Source organism: Galendromus occidentalis, unplaced genomic scaffold (assembly GCF_000255335.2).
Source record: "Galendromus occidentalis unplaced genomic scaffold, Mocc_1.1 scf7180000077086, whole genome shotgun sequence".
NCBI classification, from domain to species: Eukaryota; Metazoa; Arthropoda; class Arachnida; order Mesostigmata; family Phytoseiidae; genus Galendromus; species Galendromus occidentalis.
In genome coordinates this window covers 664619-686032 of record NW_003805074.1, presented here as the reverse complement: position 1 = coordinate 686032, position 21414 = coordinate 664619, and the positions used below count along the sequence as shown (strand labels likewise).

General features: G+C 52.3%; 1 protein-coding gene across 1 annotated transcript in view; it reads right to left on the bottom strand.

Annotated features, from left to right (window-relative positions):
* Window positions 1-20089: 20089 nt before the first annotated feature.
* LOC100899494 (A disintegrin and metalloproteinase with thrombospondin motifs 7) overlaps window positions 20090-21414 on the bottom strand; it is a 71164-nt gene continuing 69839 nt past the window's right edge. The window contains exons 24-25 of the mRNA XM_029110746.1: window positions 20457-20575; window positions 20090-20235 (exon numbers count right to left, since the gene is read on the bottom strand). Coding sequence (XP_028966579.1) covers window positions 20090-20235; window positions 20457-20575 — 265 coding nt within the window. The remainder of the gene's footprint in view (window positions 20236-20456; window positions 20576-21414) is intronic.

Sequence of the window (21414 nt, the reverse complement as noted above, 5' to 3'; positions counted from 1 at the left end):
ACTTCGGAGCCAACGAACATATCACGTTGAGGAGTCGAGCTCATGGGGACGGGAGGCGGCCATCCTACCGCTGCTCCCCGTTGATCTCTTCTCCGAGAGCAAAGACATACACCAATTAGTTGATGAGAGGAGCCTGCCGGAAGCGGGATAGAAAGCCAGTTGTCTTCTAGATAAAATTTTCACCGCGGCCAATGTTTTCCAGCATCATGTCTGTCGCGATTCCGCTCGCAGGAGCAGAGGAAGGAAGGTGCTTGACGATGGGCATCGTCGTGGCGCGCTGTTTTTCTCGAGAAGTACTCAGCGATCCTTCCCGGAATCAATCCTCTGGCATCAAATCTTCGGATTTCGTGCTGATAACGTTGTCGTTTCGCTATAAGGATGGGAACTTTCGCACATCTCATTGTTTATGAGATGTGCGATCCATCACTTGTCATACAGCTGAGCCGTCTGGGAGAATGGGGGAACCTCCCAGCCCAAGCGACGAGCAAAGCAAGAGACCCGACGTGTGCCGGCTCGATATAAGACCCTCCCGCTCGCCTGTCTGTGCGTTGGCTTCGCTGTTGGCTGTTTCTCCCTTTCCGTGCCGCTGACTGCGAGGAACTACTCCCACCAGGAGAGATGATCCATTCTTCGAATGACACATTCCTCGTTTAATACATCAGACAGATCATCAAGCAGCTCTCCTTCCTCCCGTCTCCTACATTCGGCTTCCTGCAGCTTTTCCCTCTTCTTCACCTGCAACCTCGACTCGCCGTCGCTCCCAATGGAGGCAGCACGAGTGATTACCTTCGGAAAATCCTCCCGTGGACGGCAATTAGTATTCGCAATATATTCTCTCCCGACATTATCGATATCCAATTTGCTGGCCAAGCGAACGAAAGGACGAGACGAGTGGAGGCTTGGAGAGACACGAAATCGCCCGTCTTTTTTCGGCTCGTTTTCCTAATAAGGCATCCAATAGCTCAAGTAACTGGCCACTGGTCGTTCTACGCGACCACCGAGCTTGCGAGTCACACCTTCAATCTTGCCGTGTCAATCGCGGTTATCTCCGCAATATATGTACTAATGTAGAGCAGCCAAATTAACGAGAGCTCCCGAGGTACAACGATCGGGGCTTCGGAAACCCAACAAACACGTAAACGTCCTTCATACGCACTAATTGCTTGAGTTGGCGACCACCCAGCTCGGTTGCAATAAACGTTGACTAGGGATCGGAGAATAGATGAGCACCACCGAACCCTACTAAAGGCGGCCGTCGCCACTGCGGCCTCCAATCGTCCTGACGTTATTAGATGCAACTTGTTAGATTACCCAAGTCGAAGTTCCGTTCCGGTAACCTAATATTGAACGCCAGTGACCACACGAACTTGAATGGTCGGGGAATCTTGGATGCCAAATTCCTTGAACGGATTAAGAATTCAGACATCCGCCTGCTCAGTTCCTGTAAATGGAAATTCACTGCGGAGTATTCCGGAAGCTTGCCCTGGAATGGGACAGTGACCGCGAGGGAGCAGACCCCCTTGAATTTCGAGACCTCCATCGAGCGCTTGGCGTTTAATATTAGAACCCCGAGAGAGGAGAGATATTGATTGATAAATTGAGCTCCAAGGATTCGCGGCAGAATCGAGAGAGCTCCCCTACTCTCTCCAATTTCCTCAACGCTCAGGTGCCGCAGATGCTAGTACATTTTTGACGGCTTCTCAGAATTCAGAATGTCGGTCGGCATGCGCTCTTATTCCCTCCAAGGAGAAGGCTGATCGGGCTACTTCCGTAAACATCGCGAGCCAGCCGGCCGCCCGTGCGTTGCTCGGACAATCTGGCCGCTGGGCCTCCCGAATGGATGCAATCTGGGTGGCGGAGCAACGGAGGAGGCGATCGCTCAAAAACTTTCGCTAGGAAACCCTCAGCGTTCGGTCGACGGATATTTCTCTGAGAGTATCGAGGCCAACAACAGTGAGAGAACGAGACGCGCCGCTTGCTTTCCCGAATCGCCCGGATCGCGATCTCTGTTGTTCACACAATTTTCAAGCCGGGGGCGAATCAGAGCAGGAGATGGAATCGCAGTCAGGAGGGCACGATGCGATGTCGAGTATCGACGAGACCAATTATCACCAAAAGATCTCTCCAGAAATGATTGGCGTCCCAGGTAGTGATCTCCCGCTTTCAAGTTTAGGATGATTTGCGAATTGATGGGAGGATGAGCAGATAATCCCCGATCTCCCCCCATTCAGAAAAAATGATGAGCGCCTTTATGCTATATCGAATGACACAACATAGGCTCCGATTTTTTCTTTGACGTTCTCGGCTCGACATACAAATATGAGCTTTGGTCGCGGCATCGAGGCCAGTTTCACGACTTGGACATCATGTCCCGGAGGGTAAGTTCCTCTTCAGCTCAGGAGAGTTCTGTTGAAGCACGGCGGACTCGAACCACTGAGATTCAACTCTCCTTTCTTCCCACTTCCAATCCATTGCCGTTTCACTTTGCGTCCCTCTCTATATATCCTCTGGATATCGCTGTTCGTTGGAACTTTTCAGTGGTCTTAATGTTTGTTCACCGGGAGTTCCCGAGTAGGAGACGAGCTGGGTGGGAGGAAGCGACGGGAGAGAAACTATTTGACCAAGAGAGGAAAAGTAGAACAACAACACCAGGGGCTTCGAAAGAGGGGGGCGAAGATCTCTCACTATGTCTCCCTGGAGGTAGACGGACCAAAATAATAGAAAAAAACAGAAGAGGAGGAATCGAAGCCGCCCCGACGGCTGTGCTTCGCTTCCGCAGAACCCGTCTTCACTCCCAACTGTTGAGTAGCCAGTTCCCCTCATTTCCTTTAATTGCTTTGATCCCGAACTCCCCAAATCCTGCTCTTAGCATCGCTCCAGATGAGCAGCGATCCAAAAACCCCGGGATCTCGTTCACTTCTATCGACGATCTCCCACACTAGATGATGCGTTTCCGTTAGTCGGAACCGTACCCTGGATAGATGTCCCGGTCGCCACTGCTTCCTCGACACAGTTGTCGAAAGCTTGTCGAGGATGTGTCGAGGAGGATCAATCGACGGCAACGTCGCTCCCGGCAGCGGGAGTAGAGCGATATCGGATCGTAATGGATAAAGCCAACAACGAAGGCATAACTGTATGAGGGCTGAGGGATCGGCTCAGGCGGAAGCCGATGATAAACGCTTGTGAAGCTCGACAATGGCGGCGACAATTATGTTGTTTGGAAAAAGCGTCCGAGGAGCGTCCACCGCTGCGAGGAGCAAACTCGGCTAAGGTGGATCAAGCACGACGGCGGAGGGAATAGGTACACGGACGGACTCCAGGACGACGTTCACTTAAACTCTACGAAACATGACGCGAGTGTTCCTTGAAGCTTTGGAGACAGCTGTGGGAACACGCATGGTTCCCTCCGCTCAGATGGCTCCTTCCAAGGATCCAGTATTCAGAAAGGAGGATCAGCAATCTCTGCTTCAAAAGACAATGGCGCTGAGAACCGTCTTGTAGCTAAGCTTCTCCAAGCTCTACTTTCACAAGGCCGGACCAGATGAGTCGATGAGAACCGGAAGACAAGGAAGGACAGGAAACTTTCTCACTAGATAACTCCTTCGGTGGAGAAAAACCCTACTCTACGAAGCATGTTTCCTGTTATGAGCCAATGATTCTTTAGACGAATCCTTCTTACACACTCATGCCAGAAAGTTAGTCCCTAACCCAATAGGCATCGCTGTTTCCCTTTTTTTATCCAGAGAAGTATTTTTTGCTTCAGATGGGTCTCCTCGGGCTGTCTTCTCGATTTCCGGCTGAGTATTTCTCTCACCGTATAGTTTTGCGAGGAACGTCCTCGATATATGTACTTCGCCTCCGCGGGTGTATACGTCTGGAGGGGTCAGCCTCGCCCGTTCGGATCGCATCTATGCTTTTCGGAGCTCCCTGTGATGGACTTGCCGTGAGCGTCAGTCGATCGACGGATCCGAAGAGCCTCAGCCCACTATTGAGCTATCCGGGACTTGGGAGACACTCTCGTCCTACATGATGTATACATTCCAATCTGTTCGGATGAGGCGGAGCCCGCCGAGAAACGCCTGAGTAGTTGAGCTGAATCGGATCAAGCTACGTCAGGCACGGGGATGTATGGCCGGGAACTTTCAACTAGCAGGGATTCGGCTCTTCATCACTTTTTTGTTCGGCTTTAGGAAACCGTTAGGAAATTTGGTATTAATTCCGGCGAACTCCCTAAATCCCCGAGGTCATCAGGTCCGCGCAGCGTATGTGAGAGTGGATGGGTGTGCGCGTCTGTGAGCGTGTATTCGACGCATAGCCTAAAAAGCAGCAGAGCAAATTACAAGCGCAGGCTGGCACCGATGCGATGATCACAGCCATCACGGGGCCACCTCATCTGGATCCTTCATCCGTCAAAACCAACTGGACCCTGCTGGGTTGCGCAGCACGCGATGACGCTCCTCGATCCTCCAAATCCATTGGAGTGGAAGACCGAATTGGTGACAGCAAGAATCTACTCAAATTATTCTGTGCTGTTGGTGAGGAGGATTTTTGTGGATGATTCGCTGTTCGTCAGACCATCTTTCAAGGCATGCCCCGCTTTATCTACATCTCTCCTCCTCTCTCTCCACACATCCGCAAACTCCGTTAGTAACATAAAAAGCGTCTTCATTGTTGACGGACGTACAAGGGAGAAACGAACGGTCCGGCAGCGACCGAGCGACCGACTGACCGACCGAACGAGCTCGGTCGGTCTCACCCCTCCTTCAAGTTCTTCTTCCTACTTGAGCTAGATTGCCTCTGACGTCCACCGATGTTCAACAGCAAACGAAAGTGTCCCAACGCTCTTTCTTCTTGCAGGCTTGACACGCGGCAATAACTTTCCGATCCATCGAATACCGAAGGGAGGCGGCGGCCGCTCACTCATCGGTCCTTCTGTCGGTCTAACGAGGCAGTCATTGTCGAGTTGTGACTCGCCGCCCGAAATCCTCAGACAGAACAGAATGGGAAATTCGGTTGGGTCCTGTTCGAGTCCCTCATGAGAGCTCGAGACGAGCATACATCGCACAATGTTGGAACGGCAAATCACAGGAATGGGGAAAATTCTTCGAAACCTCAGGAAACAGGCCCATCTTCGCCGATTCACGAAACAGGAGTTGACCCTTTGACGTCCGTTGCCTGAACTCTTGAGTAGTCCATCCAGCTCGCTCGAGGTGGAGCGAGGGCTTTCCTGAAGGGGAAGCTCACGCGTAATTCCTGCGTGCGTACATAAAATCCCGACACCGGACGAGGTCGACAGAGAATTCAGTCGACGCGAACGGTAGGCAAAGGTCTGTAAGCGCTGGCGTCTGCGCGTACGCGAGGAGGGAGTCGCTGCCATGCATAGGCAAACCTCGGCGTGCCCCAACTCACCTCTCGGCGTTTCCCTTGGTCAATTCATCGCCGGAGGAGGTCCATCGACATTTGACCGAGACGACACTGCGGGCGTCTGCATCAAGAGTCGCAGCGAGTTCGGCTCATCGCGAGACCGCAGAAAGTGCCTCGATGAAACCCCGCGAGAATTCACTGTCTACACTTGGCTCGTACTGCGCATGTACCACACCCCCCTCTCAGCCATGACCTCCGACTGCGTCCGATTGTCTGAAGGAAGAACGGACTGCCACGGCGAGTTCAATACGGATACCCTGCTCGCGACCCTCTTGCAGTGGGTCCTTTGAAGTCTTTGAAGCTCTGTCTATTATTTATAGTGTGGGAGACTCTGCGATTGGTCAGTCGATTGTTTGCCTTGCCTCCCCGCCAGTAGGCACGTGTGGCGTTCGGACAGCGGTCTATCCGGTAGCCGCAACCCCTAACCACTGTACCTCACAACAATATTAACTCCCAATCGCTACTGTCTAGCGGAGAATAGCAGCAGCAACAACAGCAGGCCCGTCTGATGAAACCTGACTCAATGCCTTACAACAGATATCCGACCGGAGCCGGTTGGAGGAAGCAACGAGTAGCTTGGAGTCGGAGTATCCTAATAGCGTCCGCTCGATCTCCGAGATGAGAAGCAGGTCTCATCCGATTCACGGTCTCTTGTAGGCTAGAGACGGGACAAGCCTATGAGTCGAGGGAGAAGGGACGCGAGACTCCTTCACGACGCAGTCAGGCCGTCCGCAGGGCGTTTTGCGAAGCAGCTCGTCGGCTACCGAGCTCAGAGTAGCCTTGGTGACTATCTGCCTAGAGTTTCCTCGATCTCAGAAGCATAATACCTCTCATGCCAAGCTCTGACTCGAGCTCTGATCCACCCACGCAGCTGCCAGGCTGATTGATTCCACTGTCGAGCGTATCGAGCAAGAAGTTATCGGAAAGTATTTGCCTGATGTTGTTGATAAGGGGCCGAGTTCAGCGTCGTCGTATATGGGAATCGACGGCTCATGAAACATACGAGTATATATCCATCGGCTGAAAGTGAGGAGAGCCCACGTAAAAACGAAGACTGATTCCGAATGCATAAGCCCCGGGGCTTTAGGGAGTCACCCGAGCAGAAATAACTCCATCTTATTAAGTGAGCATCCGAAGACAGTGCCGCTGGTGGTGACGACCGCCGCGCAAGGCGGTAGCGATGACTTGCTCTCCGTATTCGAAACCCGAAACCTGCCGGAGACCCTCTCGCCCGGGCGGAGTACCTCGCGGCATCGTCTCCGCCTCCGAATGGACGAGCGAGCGCATGACGTCGTGATGCATGAATCCTCGCCAAGGAGGGAAGAAGGACTCTCGCTGCGCCGGTCCCACCTCCTTCCTCCGTGCTCGTATTTGCTCTGCGTGTCGCGATCCCCATGCTCCTTCGCTCGCAGACAGTATCCGCGGCATTTTGAAAGATTGAATGGAACTCTCGGCTTCTCGGGACGCTTGCGCCTCGCGGTCACCACCAAGGCAGCTTTCCCAAATAACTATAAAACCACAAAACCGACCAAACACCCGGTCTTGTAATGAACCCACTCACTCAGAGGTCAGGTAGGCATTTGAACAACAAGACTCGATCCATCACTGAGGAAGCTTTCGGTTGAAGACTCTCCGAAACTCCTTTCGACCGTAAACGTTGACAGTGCTAACTATGACAGTTTCGTAGTCCTCCCGGATTCCCCGCAGTGTGCATTCTGCTAGTCACCCATCCTGAAGATGATGAGCCACCTAAGGATCCGGGCGTGCCGAGAGAAATTGTACGAAAACGTCCGAGGGGACGATGCACTTGGTAGGAGAAATAATTTCGGAAGCCGCGGCCAGGAGGGCGTGCGAACGCTCTTCGCAGGTTCGCTGGGGGAAACATCGGATAAGAGCCGGCGGAGATGAGAGGGCCAACGGCGGAGGAACGATGAGTCCGCGGAGAATTGAAAACGAAACGGCATCCGCTATTCCGCTGGCACATCTCTTGGTTCTCGACGATCGTCGATTGAACCTCTATGCGGAAGAGAGCGAACCGTAGAAATAAGTGAAATAAGCAACCAGTGGCCAGGCATCATCTTTTTCACGGACAATAGGCTTCTCCCGAGCCGTCGAAGATCGGGGAAAAGTTCCATTCGTTCAGCTAGACTTCGCACTGTGCGAAAAGATCCGCTTCGGGAAGTCTTCGACCTCACGACGAGCCCCCGTAGATGGATTGACCAAGCAAATAGGGTCGACCTTTGAGAGCCCTGGGAAGCGGTGGAACTTTGCGATTCGTTTTCCAGGTTCCTCCCTATATTACTCGAAGTCCGAGTTCGAGCCGCAGATCATGAGGTGGAGTGCAGCTCGAAGGGAACCGCGTATTCCGTCCCTTGATAGCTGCGCGTCTGTCTCTGACGAAGAGCGGGCGCATCAGCTGTTTTTCGTCTTTAATAACAACACGAGCAGACCTTGCATCTCCCCTCGGTGCGTTTTTTCTCATCGCTCCCCGATGCTGCCGGCCCGTCTACTCTCCCGGGTGGCGGTGCTGCCGCCGCTGCTGCTGGCGACGCCGACGTCGCCGAACGAACATGGAGGCTGCAACAACAAACTGCTCCTCGATGATCTTCGAGTTGAACGATCGAGCGACGCGAAAACATTCTCGCACTCGAAGCGTCAGGGGAAAACTCCTCGCGAAGCATAACACGGTGTATTGTTTGGCTGAATTTCGTCTGAGTAAGCTGTTGTCGCTCCGCAGTCGGGGGCATGATTCCACTCATTTTAGCATCCGCCCGCTGGGTTTGCCAATGATTCAGGGATTCTCGTAAACTCGATGGAGAGCTTAAAAGTCGAGGTGCTTTCGATCCGGCTCGCCGCGATCTTAATAGAATGTTGACGGGATTTATGTTCTGTCTCATCGTTGATGGTGTGGTAAGAGATCCACGGCCATTCGGTGGAGTGCTTCAGCCTCGGAACTTCTCGCCGGCCCTCGCGCCGCCCGACAAGGAATGACGCCGCTCGCATTGAGGAATATAGACTGGAAAATAGATAAGCAGCTCGAGCGTGCCATCAGAATCGATCGAGCATGTCTGCGTGCGTCTCTCGCTCCGAGCTAGAGGAGCATGGTCCGGGAGCTGCCAATGGCGTTGTCTGACGGAGCGATGCTCGAGTTTAAACTCGCAACCGCCTCGCGTTTGTGTTTTGATAAATGAATGCACCTCGCATCGAATGGCATAACAATATTTCTGACGTGAGAGAAGAAAACGCTCGTAAATACCGAAGGAAATAAACGGTTCCGTACGGACATTCCCGATACGAGGAGGCATCGTGGAAAACGCCCCAGATTGTGCGCAGTCTTGACATGAAACTCCTCCATGAGCCGAATATGGCTCCGATCAACGGCTACGCCTGCGATTCTTTGGCGTCCTGGGCCGCCCACGCGGTTCCCCAGACTGTTTTTCCAAATGATATAATGAGATAAACAATCGCTTTGTCACGTTCCGATCACGTGGCCGAAGTATGTGTTCCCGAGCCATCTCGCTACTTACGGGGGCTACCCAGAAAAAAACTTTCCGAATCAGAATCCTTTGACCAGCCATGCTGTTGATCGGGCTCTGGGATTCGGGAGATACGTACATACGTGGCTACAGACGATTCATATCGAAAGGGCCTATGTTTGGATCGGCTTTGTAGACACACCATCCTCGACAGATTCACTGATCCCTACAAGGAGTCCGGAGAAGTTAATGACATGCTATTAGAAGGATCCTGCAACAATGTCAGTCGCTCTCTGGATGTTAAGCCTTCCTGCCGTAGGATTAATTCATAAAACGAGGCAGGTGCATAAGAAGCTCATTAATATCTCCAGGAGAGAGGAATGCTATAGCTCGTCGACCCAGAAAGCCGGACTGAATGACTGTTTGTTCGTATCGTGACATCAGGTCATCCTGAGAGCATTCTTGTGGGGATCGTCGCCGCCCGCATGTCACAATGACTCCTCTGAGGGCTCTCGTTTTCCGCTATAGATCTTTCCACACGATCAGGGATTCATATCGTTCCCGGAAACAATCGGTCAACAGGACGGCAACCACTTCGAAAGTCTTAGGATCCTGATAGTCCATAGGATGAACATTGACGCTCCACAGAAATCCGGAGCTTTACACGACTAATACTGGCTGACAAGGGTGCCTCAACGCCTTCCAGACGTCGAGCAACTTGATTACCATTCGCTGTCAATAAATGTCAAATGGGTCCTCGCCCCAACCGGACCACGCTTGTCGGTCAAGCGAAGTTCGCGGGTCAACCATAAGCGGCTTTTGTTGGGATATTTTTTTTGGTCGTTATTTCCTCCACGCTCACCTTTCGACAACGGCTGTTGCGGAAAATATCTTGGTCATTTCGTTCGCTCCTTCGATTCGTGCCGGCCGGACGGCTCGCTTCGGTACAGCCTGCGTAAGTGTGTCCGTGTTTGAGAGTGGGACGGTGGGTGTGAAGATGTCGTCGACGTGATCTCCATGCACCGTTTGATCCTTGAAGCAGCTCCTCCGGGCAATTGAGCGAGGCGATATCTTCTCCGTTTTTTTTTCTTACTTTTTCCCGCCGTAGGACACGTGAGAAAATAGTCGTTCGCCTGTCTGCCGTTCCCAAGCCTTCTGATCCGACCCTCCGACACTCGCTGCAATGACCCCTCAACCTGATCCACTCCCGTTTTCTTCTCAGACAGCCGAGCTTGCAACACATGTCTTGTTCATATTCGTCTTCGAAAACACAGCGGGAACGCGCAAAACATATATACCCAGAGCAAAACGATGAGCATCACTCAGTTTATCCTGAGAACTTGGAGATAGACAGGAAAATCATCCAATGCTCCGCCGAGCGATGAGAACGAGCGTGTTCCGGAGATTCCTTCCGAAAGATCGTCGCGTGTCGGAGGTTCCGTTCGGCTCTGAAACTTTTCTAATGACTTTCTGCCTTCACCATACCTAATCCGAAGTGGGACCCGATTCGAGTTACTCTCTCTGGAGACGTTCAACTATGACGGAGGGAAATATTTCGCGAAATCGAGCTGGGCCGTTGACACGATATGTCGAAAACGGAATCCTACTACGGAGCCTGGATCTGGATCGCAGAGCGCTCCGGTCCATCCTCTAATGTTTTTCGACTTACCTCGAGTAAGGAGGTATTGGAATGGGGACTGAAGGAAAACACGTGTGGTGTGGACCAAAGCTCAAGAAGCAGTATTCCGTTCACCTTTATCTTAGTCGTCGTAGCGGAGACAACGACTAGGCAGTTAGGGATCTGCGCAACTCCCAACACCCCCCTTGCGCAGAACCCTCAAAGACCTGACTTCATTGTAAACCTAGCTTCTTTCTGCAGTGCTTGAATTTCTCCGCGGTGAGTCCCTTGGTGAAAATATCTGCCACCATCTCGGTTGTCGGTACATGCGCGATGGAAACTAATCCTTCTGATATCATATCCCGGATGAAGTGGTGCCTCAGGTCGATGTGTTTCGTCTTGGCGTGGTAGACGTTATTATCTCAAAAGAGTTGCTCCCTTGTTGTCGCACCACAAAGTCATCGGACGCGGAATGCTGATTCTCGGGATCCCTCCGAAATTCAGGAGCCATTTTATCTCCTGGCACGCCGCTGAACAAGCCATGAATTCAGCTTCGCTCGTGGAGAGCGCCACCGTAGGCTGTTTCTTACTCATCCAGGAGATGCAGGCTCCGGCGAGAAGGACAGCGGACCCCGTCGTGGATTTTCTACAGTCTTGACGACCTCCCCAGTCGGCGTCCGAGTATACTTCGATGTCCGCTGTGATATTCCCATCGAATTACGACTGGAGGTCGATGGAACCCTTCAGATAATGGAGAATCCTTTTCAATGCCGACCAGTGGGTAGTCGTCGGATCAGAACAAAACTGGCTCACAAGGCCAACGGCGTGAGCTTTGTCCGGTCTTGTAGTTTGTGAAAGATGCAGTAGGCTACCCACGGCCTCGCGATAAGGTGCCTCGGTAGGCTCATCGGTTTCAGTTCTTTTCTCAAGTACCGAACCAACCTCTAAGGGCGTTGCCGTTGGTTTCGACTCCTTCATTCCGAACTTCTCCAGAATTCTTCAGATTGTTTCTCTCTGATCGAGTACGATTACTTTCTCATTCGGTCGCTGTGTGATCTTGACTCCTAGACAGTAAGCTGCAGTTCCGAGGTCTTTCATAGGGAATATCTCTTCGAGGCTTCTTACTACAGTAAAAGCTCGTTACTACGAACACGAAGGGACCGACGAAACTGGTTCGTTGTACCGAGTTTTCGCTGTAACGAATGCCGCTCAACACTATCCCTATGGCGAGCTGGCCAGAGGAGGAGAAATTCCTTGTTGGTTGTACCGAGAAATTCGTTGTAATGGGGGTCGTTGTAACGAGCTTTTACTGTATTTTCGTCTGCAATGAGGAGCTGTTGGTGAAGACGAGGAAGTCATCTACGTAGATGGTGAGAATGAGGACCTGCTCCCCTTCAGTGATGAAGTACCTTTTTCTCGACGCAGCGGTCGACGAAGATACAAGGGCTGGCGGAGATTCAGCGACTCGCGAATGCTCAGCGGATGGTGACGATTCCGAAGCTCCTCTTACTCTCCTTGATCGAGTCCGTGGCGGCATCGATGCACCTCTGATTGATTCCAGTACTCAGATTCTTCTATTTTCCGCTTCTGTTCCTCACGCGCACCTCCAGATAGTCTTTATGTCTCACTAGTTCACTTCCAGGTGGGTCCTGGGCCCATAACCTATTGGAATGAGGACTGAAGGAAAACAAGTGTGGTGTGGACCAAAGCTCAAGAAGCAGAATTTCGTTCACCTTTATTTCGCGATGACTCCGCTCATCTTAACCGTCGTAGCGGAGACAACGACTAGGCAGTTAGGGATCCGCGCAACTTCCAACAGGAGGTGTGTCCATGGCTGAATATCGAATCTCAGCCCCTTATCTGCCGTGCGGTCTTCGTCCATTCTTCTCCGACCCTTCCGATCCGAAGATAAGGATATTGCTTCGACAAACTCAGTAACGCGCGAAGCTCGCCCCAGGAACATAACTGAGCACCCCCCTGGCCTTGGTTTTAAGGAGTCATGAATTTGACTCAGGAAACACTCGTATGAGCCCGCGAAGAGAGTGGCTTTATCGATGCCCGTAGGAGGAAGGTCTAACGTGAGAGTTCGGTCTTCTGTAAGTATTTTCTCTGCAGAGAAAAACTCTCCCGGAAAAACTCCTCTACACTCTCTGGAGCGTTGAAACTCGATGAGCTAAGAGCTTCCCGTCTTGGAGTAGTCCCCCTAACCTGGATCTGGAGCGAGGTTCCCATTCAGAAAAACTTTCGCACTTTTTTGCGGAAGTCGACTTTTTCCTCCTTGCTCCCCTGTTGCTTCGGGAAGCTACTCATCAACGAGATATCGACTCCCAAACATTTCGATGGGTCGGGCTCCTATGCTCCATTTTTCGGTTCCGCGTGGAGATATTCCGGATCGCTAGCCTCGCTCGATACATCTGCTGCATGAATACGCTGAAAATTGAATATTTATGATGAGCAAGCAAGACGCACTCGCCATCACTCTCTCTTTTCTAGCGATCGACTACCATGCCCCGGACGTCTTTTCAGAAATCTTCCCGTTCACTAAGTCCGCGTCGCACGCTGAGCTCCCTGAGTCGGGGCATGCGCTCAGTCGTAGTCGTCGAGGCATAAGAGCAGCCGAATCAGCTGAGAGGCTTACGAGGGCAAATGATGCTTATTTGCCGGATTTCAAGAAGCCGTGCCGACGTCGTTGCTCTCTGATTGATCTTGAAGAGTTCACGATGCTCACAAGAGGGAAAGAGAGTCTTTGTGAGAGAGTACCTCTCGAACCGCTCTCTCATATATGCAGCTACTTGGATGAGCAAGATGCTGCTGCTGCTCCGAGACGAAAACCCCCTAGCAACAACTAGGTAGCCCGAGGAGATCCAGATTCTCAGACTTATGACAGAATTATTTCTCGCGATCCGAATGAACGTCAAGTACTGCAGTCCAGAGAATTCGCGGAGGCTATGACTCACGCGGAAGATTTCAAAAGCGAGGCGAGTCTATGGGGAACAAGGGGCCGACGCGACGTTTCTAGTTGGCTGAGGGAGTATTCCCGACTTATGTTCTCCGATACCTTCTCCGGCTTGTTTAGCTTCAACTCGACCTCTGAGATCTTTGTTGCTGGGATCGGTCTCCATGCATTCTCCATGCATTCTCCGAGCTTGTCCACGAGTCTGAAACGGAAATGCCGGCTCCCCTACTGGAAATGGAGCCGCTCATGCCTCTAAAAGCTCCAGCTTAGGTCTAAGCACTGAGTGAGTCTATTAGATGAGTCCGCACGCACGCTAGTCGATGGATCCGACGTACCCGATCACATCCACTGCCCAGTCCGTTCTCCCTGAGAGCGCCCGGCTATCCGGCGCGGGTCAGTGACGACGAACCCGGTTGTCCCTTCGATTTTTTCTCATCAATAGCCTGGTACCCGCAGTAGTCATCATTGTCGCCGTCCGAATGAGGATTTATCGCCGCGCAGTGGTCAACGCTAGAACAATGAGCTCATCGACCACCGATCGAGGGAGCTATTGCATGAGGACGATGGTTCTGCCCCGAGTATCGTCGAGCGACGTCGACGATATGATGTTGGCGGCAACTAGTTCATTGATTATATAAGCACTAAGATCGCGATGGAACAATCGAGAAGTGGCATCCAGCCGCTCGCTCTTTCGCGCGCGATATCCGCTCCGGAATCCGTAACGACGGACACTTCCGCTCGAGCTGCAGTTGCGGAGGAAATCCTCGATCCTCGTATTCGCAGTTTCAGTGAGTGTCATTTCGGTCAACGCTAGGAACACGAGAAATAGAGTTCCGAGACGTTTATCAACAAATATCGGGTAGTTTTGAGTCATTTTAGTGCTTGTTGCGTGCTGTCTTCTGCTACGCTGGCGGAAAGGCGCCTTTTTGCCCGCCTTCGACCACCCAAGCGCCCTGCAACGCTCTATCTTTGGAATGGGGAGAAGTCGATTCGGATCGAAATGGAGAAGAAGCGAAACTAGACTCGAGTCCATCAGTAGGAAGCTCGGCCTCACATTCGTCACCTGCGCGCAGGTTGCTTGTCACGCCAAACGCCGCTCTTTCTAGAGAGGGAGAGACTAGCGGAGCGAGGCGTGCACCGAGCTGTGCACTGCGGAGGGCGTGCTCGGTCTCCACGCTCCAGAGACCCTGACGGCGGAGTGAGCTAGCCAACCGAGCAGCCAGCGCGACTGTGAGAGCGTCCAAGTGGGTGCGTGAGTGAGTGAGCGATCTCGCTATGGTCGGTAAGGAAGATTAATTCGAGCCTCTATCTGTGAATTCCCTTTAGATTCAAACGAAGTAGTTTTTCTAGGAAAGGAACTCGGTTACGCAGTTTCGAAGAACGGGGAGCTGAATCGGTCACTCGGAGAGAAGACGGCAAGCGGCGACAGAATGCCTCCATTTATCCCGACGCTTCATTCGAATGGATTTTCGCTGGATAATTCACGCGCAGGCTCGCTCGGATCGCCGGCCGGCGCGGCGTGACGATCGAGAATCCTATTTCCTCTCCTTCCTGGATCGAATAGTATTCTCAGTTGGCTGAACCGGTTCCCTAATCTTTCCATGGAGGCGGATTACGTTTTGAGGAGTTATTCTAGTTGATTTCCCGTCGGAATATTCTGGAGAGCCCTCAATATTCTCGAGAGTGTTATGTTTTCGACAGCGCTCCCGTTGCCAACGGGACTGCCGTCTTCCCTAACTCTAGTCGGAGTTCCCCGCGGGATGAGCCTGATCCAATTATTATTATTTTGATGAGAACTATCCGTCAAAGAGGAGAGATTATTCCCAAAGGATTCTCGCTTGGGGCGAGGGGCAATGAGGCTGTCTGTCGCGTAACTTCTGCAACTCCGGGCGAACCCAAATCGTTGAAGCGAAAGATCATCCGATGATCAATTCCGTCAGACAGTTTAGTTTTCTTGCGGCTCCTAGTCGCGAACTCAACTGGATTCGACACGGATTGCCTCCCTCGTGGGTCTAAGGGACGCGAGAGAACATTGGGGAGTAGGTGAGATGGTCCCCTCGAAACAGAATCGAGGATCACGGTCTGAGTTCTCGAGGTCCCGTGGACCGCCTGATGCCTGACCGGCGTCACGATAGGTCCAGGGGTCGCCTTCGGCAAGTCGCGTCACTGCCCAGGGTCGGGGAAGAGCTGGGGAGAGAGTTCGGGAATTGTTGAGAGTCGTATGCAGAGCTTGTACACACCCGCAGACGGACGTAACACAATGGAGAGCTGACGGCTTGATGCAATAAGCATGACGAGGTCATTTTTCGGATAGCCTACTAGGACCGCGCAGTTGCGGTCCCACCAGGCCCTCTGACCGTTGACGGAAGAATCCGTGATCAAAAAGAATATGGTCCAGGAAGGACTTCAGCTTCATGTGCAAGCATGCATGCACATTCCAGGATAGTGTCTTTTGATGTAGTCCAGCTCAGCCCGTTTTCCTCTCCCAGGTCGATTATTATCATCGCAGCCATTTGCCTGCTTGCGAGAAAATGGATCCCGGAACATCCGCCCGAGTGAGCTGCCTTTGTTTCCGCTGTTGTTTGTGAGTGAGTTCACGTTGAGCACGTCGTCGTTACTGCATTCGTAATCACCCGAGGGCGCACCGTTTTCTGCCAAGGCTAATCCATCGGAGTCCGTCTGGGTTCGCGCGGGAATCGTTCGTCTGCGAGGCTGTGCGCTCGGCTTGGCAACATCGACGAAAGCAGCAGAAGCAGCGATCGGTCCCTCCGCTGCCGGATGTAATATTAGGAGCTGTACAACAATATTCGATCCGCGGGGGTCTGTTAATATGAATCGCAGGAGCCCGTACAAGATTTCCGGCAAAATTATCCGTCGGTTTCCCGATAGGATTCTGTCTACGGCTCCCTACGGTTTTCTCATCGCCAATTGCGGCAGCGGCGCTGTTCGGTTCACTGAGTGCCCGACAAACTGCATCGATTGCCGTGATGACCGAGCGAGACCTCAGATGTTTCTGAAACATGCGGAGTGATTTATGCCGATCGCACGCTCATACGTAGGTATATGGGAGCTCCTGATGAAGTCGTGAGCGCTTATCGAGGAATCATACCCCGCTACACAGGAGCGGGCATCATCGAAATGTGGGACTGGGTGTATTCCGACGCAATATTCCAGTGCCGGTGGGGCTCAGGAGACTCGTTGGCCTCGAGACCGCCGTCGGTCGAGCCGACGGCGCAGCGTAGAGACTACGTAGCAAGCCCGGTGAGGTTGGTCCCAGCAACTTAATTAATAAAGTGGCATTGTTGTCATCTACTTCTCGACAGGATTAGATGGACACCGAGATAGCGAAGGCTCGGGGAGAGAAATGGGAAATGGAGACGGTGGCCCGTGGATGCTGAGAGCTTGTCCCGTGTCGAAGCTTCAGCTCTTCCAGATGTTTCCGTCGCGTGGCCGCAAAACCCCCGGGGAGAAGCGGTCAGAAGATACTCTGGTCAAGCGGATGATATCGTCCGTTGACCTCGCACCAAGTCATGGTACATCATATCGCTCGCGGGGAAGAGGGTGGGAATTCGGGCGGGGCGGAGATTCCGCCCAGATTTCAGAGGTCGACGAGACCCGGAGGAAGAAACCTTTGAGTCCTTCTGTTTAGAATTGTGACCCTCAACCCATCTTTGAAACTAATGCGTCCTCGAATCAGAGCCGCATTAATTAATCCAGCGTCAGAGATTGACACATCGGTGGGTGAGTCCAACCATCCCTAGTGGAGACCTTCCGCTGGGGGATTCAATATCGAATTGAATGCAACACAGAAATCCATGCCTGAGCGGACCTTCCTCATCGCACAATACACGTCGGATCGTACACCATGATTTCGAGCGACGAACGATGACTGGATCGTTGCTGAGATCAAAGTGATCCCTCTGAAGACGAACGAACACTGTTTCACCTCGCCGTATGGATAATGCGGACGGAGATCGGCAGAGGATCGAGGAAGAGGGATTGCTTCTGACTCGCTGCGTGGCGCTCGGGAATAATCATCGGTGGCTTCAATGGAGGGAGCTCTCATCGATATATTGAGAGGTACTCGGTGCGAAAAGAGTCCAATCGGTACGCCGCGCCGTTCGGGAGTAGCTCAAGTCTGTGATCGATGTCCCAGTCGCGAAGACGAAAACGGCAAGAGTAAAGAGGACGTAGTCAAACAATTACTCGAATGGAAGGATAGCCCGGCACGGAGACTCGCGAAGAACGACTGACGAGGAGCTGAAAAAAGAAAAAGGAACCAAGACACTCCCGCCCGGTAAGACGACGAACGAGTTTCCCCGCAAACGAAAGTTGCGACGAGTGAGAACGACGACGTCGGCGAAAGCCGGGACGACGACCAAGGCTTGGACGAGAAGGATGACGACGAACACGGAGGCAAACTATCGACAAACTCGTCGAGTTCTTCTCTTTGTTTGCCTCGCCCTCTGCAAATCAGTCGCGATCCTCAATCTTCGGACCCCGCACCACGTCCTTCGGCGCCGACGCTTCCATTGAGGACAGTCCATGAGCGACGATGACTTCGTGAGACTAGCCGACTGGCTTCTTTGTTCGGCGCGGAATTCCGAAGCCCGAGGCCTTCTCGAGATCGCCTGGGCCTCGGTCCTTCCGATCGTACTTCGCTCCGTTTACTCAAGCTCTTATCGTCCGAAGTTGACACTAGGTCAGCAAACCATTGCATCGGTGCCACTACGTCATTAAATGAGAAACTGTGTGTTTCGACTCCATGTTCAGATCTATCTCGAGCATGTGTAGCGCCCACGCTCGTATACTTGTCCCTTTGTCGCGCGGTAGTATCGTCCGAGAGAGTTTGCTGCTCGAAAATCCCGAAAAGCATCGGAACCTAGGCTCGGAGCGCTCTGTGGAGGCTGACGAAATCATCTGTGGGCGTTCATCCGTTTGATCGGAACCGAAAGCGCATCTTTCCAGGCGCAGCCGTCCTGTTTGAAATTCACTCCTGATTCAAGGTTTCGCCGAAGAGAATAAGGTCGGGAATCTTCGGCAAGGCCTTCCAGGTCTGCTGCGGAGGAGGATTTGAGCTATCATTTTCCCATCCGGGACTACGCGCTTCTTTCTTTCGGATTAGAAGTCGCTCCCAGACTCCCGCTCAGGCGAGGATCGGAACTGAGCCGCTATGCGTCGGAGGCTACTCCGACCACCTTGTCATCTCGGGGAATCGTTATAGAGACTCTCTTATGAGCGGAATACCATTCGACGGAATTCTCCTCGAGACACACGGTAACGCTTGCCTGCTTCTACTGACGTACAATTTTTCCGTCGTCATTCCTCAACGATCTAAGCACGTTTCTGCATGAGCGAGCTTCCGTTTTCCCTCGGCACACATGAAGAACCCTCTGCAATGGCTCCTGGTTGACTCCTCGGGAGATCGTCAGCGCGGAGTAAATGATCGGTTTGAGCGGCCCACGTCGCTCCCGGTTGACTGCCGGCATCAAGCGCCCCGGATTACCGCCCGAACTGAAGCCTTCGGGCCTGGAGACGGAACAATAATATCGACGAATATATGTGAGGGCAAATCAAAACCCACCAAATAGGAGCCCTAAATTAGTATGCGGTCTCGTCTGTCAACAATAAAAGACATTTATTATTTATTTACTTATTACAATCATCTCGACCCGGGCTGTTGAGTCGGAGTTCTCGTGTTCTATCAAGTGTGACGTGTCTCTCCTTTTCGGACGCATGAAATTCTAAGCGATGTGTGTGGGTGAGTGTCCATGTTTGCTTCCCACTCGACTCTGTATGTTCCCAATGTTTACTGGGACTGTGGGATTGAAAGCGTGTCTCATCCCGAGTATTGTGAATCTGACGATTCTCGTTGGTGTTGTTGATATGAAGCGATCGATTACCGCCCGGTGGGAACTGGTGCGGGTGCGTAGATATGTGTGTAGCTTCAAAACTCCTCGGAAAAGATTCCGTTCATTTTTCCGAATCCTCCCTACGCTGTCAAGGCCTTCTCTTCGACTTCGTCGAGCTTTCGTTCTTCTTCGACATAGAGAGTGCCCCTGCTTCATCTGCGTCGTTCCGTTTCCCGTCTATTCGTATTTGGAAACAGAGAAGTAATCGACGATTGGGTTGCGGGAAGCTCATCACGTTGATGACGCTCCTCAACAACGGAGCCGTTTCTCGGCCGCGGATCTCTTCGGATAAGCGTCTTCCCCGAATCTGCTAGAGTCGTCGTTCTCACGGTATGCGTATAAAACTAGCCTAGTTCCCACCGGGCTGATGAGATAAATGAGACGGGCCTCACGAGCGCCCTGACGCCGAGTCCCGATGCTCGACTATGATATTGAACCGGCTTTCCTGTGTTCGCTGTGTCCGCTTGTTCGTTTTTATACAAATTTTAACATATTGATCGATCGCCGGCCGATTGTTGTCGCTCTCCATGAAATCTGAATCATCATTTCTCTGAGGTGACAAACTATGGTTCTTCGTGAACCGTCCTTGTCCTGGTCGTCTTCATGAAAGATCTGAGATACGGCTTCGCGGATGAATATTTTTCCTTCGTACTTGGCTTCTAGTTGGTGGTCGAGGTTATCGAGGGACGCTGAGTCAGAGGGGCTATTCATTGAACGTCCGGTTGAGATATAGTGAACAGGTATGGCAGCATTTGAGGCGGAAGTAAGGAGTCGCTTTCGTGTCGCAGAGATGTTTGAAATTTTGGCATTCCTTGTATGTGAGTTCGTCGACACAGATCCGGAACTCAGCTGTAGAACAAAAGAGACGCGCATTGAGATCCTGTCGATGGCTTCATTAATTCCGCATCGATCGGAGGGAGAGACCGAGAGGAGCCTAGGAGCCTGGACGCTCCGGAATGGTGCGAACAGGTACATCGCGAAGTGAGAACTCAGATCTTCCTCGTGGAGCTCACGGGCCGGACCGAAAGTCCGTACAACCCGCCGCATCATCCTCTCTGGCAAAAACTCACCTGCTTCGCTTTCTGTCGTACAGGCGGCTCCTTCACAAGGTTTTTCGCTTGAAGGCTTCATGTCGAGCTCGCACTCGGTGCCTGGGCCGTTGGTCAGCTGATTCACGCAATGAACAGATCTGAAATGTTCGACCGCTTCTTATGGAGGACTCGTTTCGAAAGAGCTCGGAAATTAATGGAAGATGGAAGGAAAATAAACCGAGACCACTGCTGCAACGAGCGCTGAGAGACGCGGGGGAGGAATTTCGATCACGCGAACAAAAGGATGTGCGAGAGCGAGGACAAGGATCGCGGGTAGTAGACTGAATCAGAGCGCGTTCCCAAGGCGTACGCCGGTCGCACCTCCTCTACAAGTTGTCCCATTATTTACAAGGCGTTCCACATGAGTCGGCGATGCGGAGAATATCCTGGACAAGGCTCCGTTCCCTCCGAGATCGCTTAAAAAACATGTGAGGACCAGGCCAATCACCATGTTCCCTCCATGATCGACAGGACAAGCAACGGTTGTCACGCCGCGATATCACAAAATAATGGATATGTCAGTCGCGATAGGCTGCGACGGACCTTTTTTTTATTGGCTATGAATAAATAATTATCTCCGTCAAATGAAATCCATTGAGATGTCGTTCCGCGAGTCCCTCGCGTCTCCCTGACCCTGTTCTAAGGGAGGGACCCTGTTCTGTCTAGAGGTGTAACGGACGCGCTAACAACCTCGTTAACGCGGGGACGCGTCTTTGGGTCCCCGTCCGAGAAACGGGAATGTGCCGGGTGACTCCCACCGCGATTGAAGGGAAATGCGGATACAGTAGACTCGTAGAAACGCTCGGGGCACCAGATACATTTGTTTACGTTTTTCCTGTCCGATGATGAACTTCTCCACCCAGTCGAGTCGAAGCGGTGTGTCAGTCTCGTCGTTTGCTCACTCATTCGTTCATTCATTCTCCGTACGTTTATGGCT